This window comes from Anoplophora glabripennis, unplaced genomic scaffold (genome assembly GCF_000390285.2).
Source record: "Anoplophora glabripennis isolate ALB-LARVAE unplaced genomic scaffold, Agla_2.0 scaffold253, whole genome shotgun sequence".
Taxonomy (NCBI): domain Eukaryota; kingdom Metazoa; phylum Arthropoda; class Insecta; order Coleoptera; family Cerambycidae; genus Anoplophora; species Anoplophora glabripennis.
In genome coordinates this window covers 383,751-393,831 of record NW_019416337.1, presented here as the reverse complement: position 1 = coordinate 393,831, position 10,081 = coordinate 383,751, and the positions used below count along the sequence as shown (strand labels likewise).

General features: G+C 32.5%; 1 protein-coding gene across 1 annotated transcript; it reads left to right on the top strand.

Moving 5' to 3' along the window:
* Window positions 1-258: 258 nt before the first annotated feature.
* On the top strand, window positions 259-9,729 carry LOC108912974 (protein HIRA homolog). The gene is made up of 14 exons (XM_018718410.1): window positions 259-467; window positions 526-702; window positions 1,137-1,450; window positions 1,523-1,810; window positions 1,869-2,150; window positions 3,496-3,833; window positions 4,481-4,612; window positions 4,670-4,850; window positions 5,556-5,655; window positions 6,505-6,768; window positions 8,195-8,291; window positions 8,607-8,854; window positions 8,911-8,999; window positions 9,095-9,729. The coding sequence occupies exons 1-14, from the start codon at window positions 431-433 to the stop codon at window positions 9,200-9,202; spliced, it is 2,655 nt and encodes an 884-aa protein (XP_018573926.1). The 5' UTR covers window positions 259-430; the 3' UTR covers window positions 9,203-9,729.
* The last annotated feature ends 352 nt before the right edge of the window (window positions 9,730-10,081 follow it).

Here is a 10,081-nt window from a genome sequence, read left to right as displayed (position 1 = left end):
CGATTGTCTCATCTATCCTCTCGGCCGTCTTATCTCGAGATGTTGTAGCTCGTTAGAGCGTTGGAACAATCGAAACATCTGCGCACTCGCTCGAGTAGTGCAGGTATTAGTAACGCTGTGGCCACTGTCATTCGTATCCGAATAATCGAATGATTCTTTATGATCACTCGAGATATCTCGAGAGATTTTCATAATCGATATAATCGATAATTTTCATTCGAGTAGTCCCATCACTAATTTTTGTTTGACTTCCATTAACCTAACCTTAATGCTTTTTTTTGAAAATATCAATTTGTGTAAATAAATACTGTTTTCTGATTTTTAAATATATTTGTTCTTAGTAAACGTGATAAAAAAGGTGTATTTTCTGTTGCAAAATGTATAACGTCCATTAAAACTCAACGTTAAGTTAAACCTTAATACAAATAAAATGATATTTTTGAAGCCCTCATGGGTTAATCATGAAGGTAAATTTTTATTTATTTATACAAAGATAAATAATATAAGTGATTTTATGTGTGTTAGATGATAAACCAATATTTTCCGTGGATATACATCCTAATGGGGGTAGGTTTGCTACAGGAGGCCAAGGCGCTTCAGGTGGAAGAATCGTTATTTGGAATATTGGCCCAGTAATTAACGAACATGAGGAAACTGATCCCAAAATTCCAAAAATGTTATGTCAAATGGATAATCACTTAGGTAAAATGCTATTTATTTCATACATATATATCGGGAAATGCTTAGTGTCAAAGAATAAATTATTTATGAGGAGTTATTTAAAACATTAACATGAAACAACAGTTTCTACAAATCTGCTTTCATAAATAGTTGATTCTATTGAAATGCAGTGTAATGAATTTTAATTACCTGATTAATTATACAGAGTAGGTACTTAGCTACATGAAAATTTTTTCTCCTCATTGTCGCCTTTATATTTCAAGATATGAAAAAAGTATATAAGTGTAAAAGTTAGGGAAGATTTGAGGTTGACAAACAATAGAACATCGTGTTACTGAGATAGAGGCATGACATGTATTCGTTAATGGAACGCCCCGTATATTTTTATTCATTTACAAACATTTTATTGATTTCCAAGTATTCATATTAACTGAATGAACAAACCCATTTTATAGCTTGTGTGAATGTTGTCCGTTGGAGCAACGCTGGTCACTTGTTAGCCTCGGGAGGTGACGATAAATTAGTAATGATATGGAGGTTAACCAATGAAGGGAGTTCTTCTGTATTTGGCAGTGGAAAAGTAAATGTGGAAACTTGGAAATGTATGCATACATTGAACTCTCATAATGGAGACGTTTTGGATATTGCGTGGGCGCCCCATGACGGTTGGCTAGCATCCGGTAGTGTAGATAATACTGTGATTATATGGAATGCACACAAATTTCCGGAGAAAGTTGCCGTTTTAAAAAGTCACACAGGAATGGTTAAAGTAAGTTATATCTTACATCGGTTCAACGTCAGTTTAGAAAAAATCATTTATCAATTAAACATTCACTTGTAGGGTGTAACATGGGACCCCGTAGGCAAGTATATCGCAAGTCAGTCAGATGATAAATCCTTAAGGATATGGAGGACATCCGATTGGGCGCAGCAAGAGGTTGTGACGGACCCATTTGTTGAATGTTCGGCAACAACGCACGTCCTCAGACTGTCTTGGTCTCCCGATGGACAGTACTTAGTATCGGCTCATGCAATGAACGGTGGTGGTCCGACTGCACAAATTATCGAAAGGGAAGGCTGGAGGCAAGACAAAGATTTTGTGGGACACAGAAAAGCGATTACGTGTGTGGTAAGTGAAACATAGTATATAATAATGCCGTTTTATAACCATCGCTATCCACTTTCAGAGGTTTAATTCGAATATATTAAAAAAACAAACGTCAAGTAGTCCGAAATCAACGCAATATTGTTGCTGCGCGATAGGGTCACGAGATCGATCTATTAGTGTATGGTTAACTTCTCTAAAAAGGCCTTTAGTTGTGATCAAGGACCTATTTGATGACAGCGTACTTGACATATCATGGAGCAGCAATGGTTTGTATTTGCTGGCGTGTTCCTGGGATGGAACTGTGGCGTGCGTTACTTTTACGCAGGAAGAAATCGGGACACCATTATCGATGGACGAAAAGGTAATTTATTTATTTATTTATTTTGGAAATAATGCTATTTTAACAGTTCACTCATAAAATTCTATATTGTGTTACAAGTGAAGGAAAGTGTTAACTCCTTACGATTTTAGAAAAATTCCGACGAGCAATTGGTGGGAGCCGCAGTTGAAGGCAGTGAAAAATTAGCATAAGTGATAGCTTTTTAGCTTTTTTCATTAGCTCCCAACAATCGAAAGGCCTTAAATATGGATACAAATTAGATTCCGTCATCAATTTGCTTGCTAACATTTTTTTTCTTTTTGTATAGTGGCACTTTTGATTTCCAGAATCTGTATTATTGAAATGCTTGAAAATGTTCATTTCCAATTTTCTTGAAAATGATGCTGATTATCTTCATATTTTTTGTCCTTAAAGTGATCTTTGGAACCAAATCATTGAAAATGCCATGAACAATTTTTTTGCAATCTATGAGTATAATCTGGAGTTTCGTTTGTATCTTCACAGCCATTTTCGAGTTACTTAAAAAAATGTGGTTTTGGCAGTGCAGATGTATTACTCTGTAACTTTTTAAATATTTTTGGGTTCATAGGAAACGATTATGTTCCCTATCATCCGATTTAGTTTGGTGCTACATTTTAAAAGTACCCTGTAGAATTGGATAAGGAATAACCTACCGAAGCAGTTTTTTTTTCATTTTATTGAGTTATTGACAAACTGAAAATTTCAATTTGCATTTTTATTTCGTTTCTTTATTTTAATCTAAACAGAAAAAGGTGGACCTTTTAAACTCGGACATATTTTTTGGAAAATTCAAATAATATGTAGTCATACTAGTTGTAGCGTTGTAAATTTCGTTGTTCTTATGGGCACCATGTTAGATTTTTGCATTTTTTATGCGCCCTATTATCATAGTATCATATGACTTGATTCACTTTTTTGTTTCCATGGAAATAACAAATTGTTCATTTTTACGAAGAGTGCTTTGAAAACAAAAAAAAACATTCTCAAAACAAAATTTTGACAGTTCAACTAAATCTTCAATAACATCAAGGTTTAGACAACAATGCAATTTTAACATGAAAAAGAGCGAGTTGTGCTTCAAACTTATTATTTAATTAAAAAATATATATTAAATATTGCATGTTTAATTCTCAAACTTGTGACATCAATGAAAATTTAACTCGACTGTCAAGATTTCATTTTCAGTGAGGCGTTAGTGTTTTGTCTTCAAATCACTCTTTGTAAATGTATATCATTGATTTTCAGTCGAAAAAAAAAATTTTAATCGAAATTTTCAGTTTTTTGTCGATAGCAAATAAACAAAACAAAATAGGTCAAATGTCTCAACATTAAATTTGTATTCTAGAATGCGCTTTATGAAACGGTTTATCACAAATCGTTACAAAGAAACTGGAACTTGAGTTTCACTGGGACTCAAGTCGTAGAGAATCCTGACCTACTTAGTGCCATAGACGAAATAAATGAAAAAAACGATACATCGACTGCAAACAAAATAGAATTCCAAGAGCCCCAACCGGTAGTTAAGGATGTAGCTTTTGAGTCGCCAAAATTAAATCAAAGCATATTAGTTCCTGCGAATAAACAGCTCGAGACAAGATTGCCTTCGGGTAAAAGAAGAATTACACCTATGTTGCTAACTTCAGTGCCAAACACAAACAAAGACAGTTCTGCTGATCACTTAAAGTAAGTTATAAAACATTTATGCAATAGTTTAATTTTTTTTTATTTATTATTGTTAATAATATAAAAATTTAATAGTAATTTCAGAATTATTATGACATGACAGAAATATAATAGTGACACTTAATAAGTTCTCGCCAACAGATGGCGTAACCAAAACTACTAGCGTGTAGTTTAAGATGGTGGCGCACTTATAAAAGTAGTAGTATAAGCAAACTTGAAATTCAATGCATGTTTTTCGCGAAGTGTAAACTACTTGTTAAACATGTTGAATTTCGTGCCAAAAAAGAGTATTTGTGGGAAAATTTACTGTACTACTTTATTCAAAAGAATTCTTGTTGAGACTCACGGCAACCATGTTCTGTCGCAAAAAACGATTTTTTTTAAATAAAGCATTAATTTTCATGAAAAAACAGCGAAAACTTATTCAACATCTCGATAGATAACAAACTTTGGCAAAAGGTGAACCAAAAAAATGAGAAGATGTAAATTTCATGAAAAAGTTACAATAGAAACACAATTTTCTAAATTCACAAAAAATAGGTTTAACTAAACCCGTCTAAAATTTTGTTAAGACCTATAGATTCAGCATTAAAAAAAATTGCAGCCTTAAATACTAGTTAACGATTTTTACTTTTTTTTTTTTTTAGTGTAAATAGTGACACCCAATTTCCCTCTCAAACTTCGTTTAGTAAGTCGTCACCAGTGAAAAGTCAGATAATAGTCGAAACGATAAAACAACCTCAAGAAAAGCCAAAAACGTCAAGTGAATTGAAAACATTGTAAGTCATTATTTGCCAGCAAATTCGTTTACGATTTTCATAAATACTAAATTGCAGCCAAAGTGGTAACGAGATCCACAAAGTTGTGGTACAACCGCCTGGAACGCAAATAAACCAACTGATGTGTTGTGAGGTGCCTGGCGACGAACCTATCATTAAAATTATAAACGTCCTTGATCCACTAAAAATGCCACCTGGAGTGACTGTTACGAAGGAATGCGGAACGATGAAAATACAGGTATTTTTGTCACAAATTGCAGTTGATGTTACTTAACCTTGAAAACTTGAATGAAAGCATTCAATACGTTTAAGTTGTATCGAAATTTAGACAGAACAATTCTCTAGCACATTTTTTAAAGAGCTAAAAACAAATTTTACACGAGAATAATGACCAACTTTCTAACCTCAAAAAAATCAGGGTGTAAGATTCGCTGCCCTCCAGTTACTTGGTTTAGATAATTTGAGGTTTAGTTTTGAACGCATGAAACTTGCCGTCCACAATTTTGACTAAGTTCATGCGATTTTTTGAAGTTAGGTACAAATTCTGTTTTTTTTTTTTTAGGTTAGAATGTTTTCATTATTTTAAGGTTAGGTTGGAATTCTAACTTTTATTAACTTATTACATGCATTAATCAAAAATAAGTACCATTTTTGCTATTTCGACCTATTTTTTGAGGTTAAAAAAAAATTCTGACCGGATGACGGAAATGTGTTGTCAAATTCGTATTCAGTGGTTCAAAATACAAAATACCGGACATCAAAGTTATTTTATTTTGTGACTGACTACAGAATTATTTGTTTATCGTGAACTTACGTCTTTTATCCATAAGTTTACTTAACGATAAGCTATGGTCCCGTTGTATATTAGAACCTTGCCTGCTTTCTCATTTACTTTTCAAAGAGTGTTTCGAACAATATGAATAATTTGTCGTCATATTTTTAGGTTACAAATAACTGCCATAAAACACCAAAAGGTTCATTATCTAGAATAGAAGTTTTTAAGAATATTAATGATAAGGATCCTAAGTGGGACACATATTTAGGTAATTAAATTAATTCATGTAGAGCAGTGTAATCGAAATTTAAACCTACCAGAACGTGCGCTGTCAGGGTTGCCATCTTTACCCAAAAAAAAAAAAAAAAAAATGATCTTAATCGAACAAAAAGCTAAAAAAACAATTGAAACTAATCCTAAGGTACATTTTGACATTAAAATTTGAAATAAATAGCAATCTTCATCTATGGTGAGCAAATAATTAATGCTTATTTATACAGGGTGCGGCATTAGTGCGTCGAAATACGATATCTCCGTTATTATAGAAGATATCAAAAAAAGTTATTTACAAAAATTGTAGCCGACTTAAAACTGCACATTTTAAAACATTTCATATATATACAGAGTGTTACGTGTTACCAGGGTGAACCAAACATACTATTTTTTAAATGGGACTCCCCTAAACAGAACAACCTAACAATAATTTTTTGCAGGCATAAGTTTTTGATATTGGCACAGTTTTACGAGAAAGTGCTATTTCTGTATTATTGCAACAGTTGAATATAGGGCGAACCAAAACTCGAGCACATCATTTTCTCAATTTTTTTAAATGAATCGTCCTGTATTGTATTTTAAAAACTAAAAATACACTTTATGTTCTTTCATTTTTATATAGCATTCCCCATAGCTAAAATTATTAATTTCTGAGATATTAAAGTTAACATTGTTCCTTTTGAGTGTATTGATAGAGAGAGGCAATACGTTCAAAAAGAGACTCTCTCAGAATCACTTACTAGACATATAACCAGCACGCATTCCGGTAGGTTTCAATTTTGAGGAACCATTAACAGAATCAGTAACTGTTAAAGTATTATTGATTTTTTCTGCTGGGTTTCAGGCTCATCCATAAGATGTATGGCTTGCAATAGAAAGACAATAGTAGCTTGTTGCGAAGACTTAACGATAAATTGTTACGATCTCAAATCTGGTGCTAGATCACTGCCACCTTTATTAATCGAAGACGTTGTCTCTTCTCTTAGTCTTTCCCAGAATAGTTACTGTTTGGTATTAACCAAAACCGGATTATTACATATGTGGGATCTACAGAACTCGAAAAGTTTATTAACCCGCATCTCAGTGCGAAGTTTGTTGACGGGGAAAGGTAAGTGGTTGTCTTACATTAAATATATTGTTTTTACATCAATTTTTTACTGTCTGCTATTGTTGTACTGGATATAAAATTAGATCGGTAAATATCATGTTTACTCTTTTATTTATGTTTCATTTCAATTTGAGATTAATGACACATTGTATTGACATGTACTGACACTACCCAAAAAAATTGTGCACCTATTCTCTATTAGTCAAAAGTTCTTTGTATTTCTTGCAAAATAATATTTATAGATATCCTTCGATATTGTTTTCCCCAAATTTTTTTAATATTTAAATTCCCTAAAAAGAAAAATGCTCAAATTACATTTGATTCTGTGTTTCCGATAGATGCAGTTCTAACACACATTTTGTCAGTAAAGAGATATATTTACGATGGAGTTTCTTTAAGACACTAAAGAAAGTTACATTGCAATGTATTTCACTACTTCGCGACGATAACCATGACCACCATTGTAAACACTTTACAGATGTAGGAACGAGCTACGCACAACCCACAGACTCAGTTTTGCAAATCGAGTTGAATTGATTGCACATTACAATTTTTTTTTTATTTTTTAACAATGAAAATTACTAGGAGGGGCGCCGCACAGTGGGAAATATTAACTAATCAAATAGTACTGATTTTTTTTTATTCTTTCCGAAATTACCTGTACTACAAAGTTCCGGTGAGGTAATTGGAGTATATGCTTACAATTTTTTCATAATGGTCGAGTAATCTCTAGTCTCAAACTCGATCATACGAAGTTTGACATATTCGGTATCTAAAAATGAACAAAAAAAGGAAAATGATGTACTAAAGGCTGCCAAACAAAAAAAAATCATAAACATTAAACATATTCCTAAATCATGAATCTAGACCCAAAACATAACCTCAAATTTATAAATCGTAACCTAAAACGAACATACTCAATTTTTTCTAAACCTGTGAGTATAAATCCATAAAAATGGTACTTTTGAGTGTGCAACCTGAAAACCTAACCTCAAATCCAAAATAATTGAGTTGAAAACCCACAGAAACAATATATTTTCTTCAACAAAGGATTTGATTGCTTCAAAAAGACGTTCTACAATATATGATTTATGATTTATAAATTTGAGGTTATGTTTTGGGTCTGATTCAGGAATATGTTTAATGGGTATGATTTTTTTTTTGTTTGGCAGCCTCTAGTACATAATTTTCCTTTTTTTTTTTTTTCATTTTTAGATACCGAATATGTCAAATTTCTTATGATCGAGCTTGAGGCTAGAGATTACTCGGCCATTTTGAAAAAATTCTACGCATAAATTCCAATTGCCTCACCGGAACTTTATAGTACAGGAAATTTCGGAAAGAAAAAATCAGTACTATTTGATTAGTTTTGACGTGTGGCTCGAATTTCTCTAATATCGAACTCCTTTGTATTTATGATTTTTAGGTTCTGTGAATGGCTGTAGTTTAAGTTCAACCAATCAACCAGTTCTAACTTTATCAGATGGACGAGCTTATTCTTATTGTATGAATCTGCAGACATGGTAATTTTTCAGATATTTATTTTTACATTCGTTAATATACAGTGGGTTTTACATTTTACCAATCTACATAACTATTATGTTTTCATTGAAAGCTTCATTAAAAAACTATCTTTAGAATTCCAAAAATTAGCAAAATATAGCACTCAAAATTAAATTATATCCAAAATCAATCACATTTTCTAAAAAAAAAAATACAAAACTGCTATTCTACTTTGTACTAATTATAACTTAGAAGTAAAAAAAAACACAAATTTTTTTAATATTAAAGTCAGAACCTTCATTTTTCATCGCTACATTATAGTCGTTTTCGTCTAGGGTTCAGTTGTCTAACCCTCTAGATCCTGTCAGCGGAACGGGAGGAAACTTAATAAGACGCGTTCCGGCTAATTTACCGTTGGCGTCACTGCAGCGACACATGCCGGTACAGAGGTGCATGGATACATTACCACCAGGAGTGACATTAAGTTTTCTCGAATCACAGATTACCGCAACGAGTGTGCTACAGTCAGCCGCTGAGTACAGGCATTGGTTGATTGCCACGGTCAACCATTTGCTTGATAAAGGTAGCGTCGTGAAGTAATTCTTCCAAAACTTTCGGTATTTCTTATTATTATTTCAGGTCCTGAATGTAGGTTACGGCTCGTGTTGGATGATCTTATGGGTCCGAATCACACGTCATCGAAGAAACAGAAAATGGATACTAGATTGGTAAGAGTTTCATTGTTAGTTCTCCATTTTATGTGATCACCTTTTTGGTGTATGCTATGTACGAGAATATTTTTTGGAAAATCTTATTTTTGCAGGAAGGAACCAATAGGACGCTCCTAAACGAAGTATTAGCAATTATCAAAACCAAATTACCCTGGCAAAGACTGTATAAAGAATATAGTGAACAGCTTTCCGATCCTTAGTATATTTTTAAGTTTAATTAGGATAGTTTTCAGTGAATCTTTATACAAGTCATAGATATAAGTTTATTTTTTAATAAATACAGAAATGATGAAAACCACAAGGAGATAGTTTGAAACAACCTTGTGCATGACTGATCACTAAGCAAGGTCCGAGAACGAGCTGTACAGGGTGATCAATAGTTCTTGGGAAACACTTTTTTCTCAAAAACAGTTGAAGATAATTAAATTCCGATATCAATGTTATATTTTCAGTGACCGAATGCTCTGGTAATTTCTTTTTCTCAGAAACAAATATTTTTTTGAGTGTGAAGCGAAGAAAGCTATGACTCTATATTAATTCGAAGTGAACACACTGTATAACAAATTATTTTTGCCAACATTTCAGTGCAGTCACTGAAAATATGACACCGTTTTCAGAATTTAATTATCTTTAAATCGTATTCAAGAAAAACTGATTTCCCAAAATACAGGCTGTTTTCAAAGTTCAGTCATTTATTTTAACAGCTGGTAGAAGTCAAAAAAGAAGTTGATTTACCAAATGTCATTTATATAAAAGTTGTGAAATAAAACAATTATTACCAATTATTTAAAAAAAAAGAATGACATTTAAAAACTTTATAATACAAACCTGATTTATTGTCATTTTCAAGCACTTCCTTGTAAAAACATAAATTGTTTGTGTACTACTGATACTGAGTCTTTTTTTTGTAGTTGCACGGTTTTGAGTACGCTTTTCGATTTGACAGTGCTAAATAGCGCGATAATATTATTTTTGTTTTGTGGGTATTTTGTACAATAAAAATTGTACATGTTTATGAAAACAATGTGGACATAATATTAACTTATGGAGAATGTCAACAAAATGCAGCTGCAGCATGT

Excerpts from the sequence above, each read along its gene's own strand:
- LOC108912974 (XM_018718410.1), top strand. The coding sequence starts at position 431 with ATGATATTTTTGAAGCCCTCATGGGTTAATCATGAAG. Across the intron at positions 1,451-1,522 it reads GTCACACAGGAATGGTTAAA|GGTGTAACATGGGACCCCGT; the intron begins GTAAGTTATATC and ends ATTCACTTGTAG. Across the intron at positions 8,292-8,606 it reads TGTATGAATCTGCAGACATG|GGTTCAGTTGTCTAACCCTC; the intron begins GTAATTTTTCAG and ends GTTTTCGTCTAG.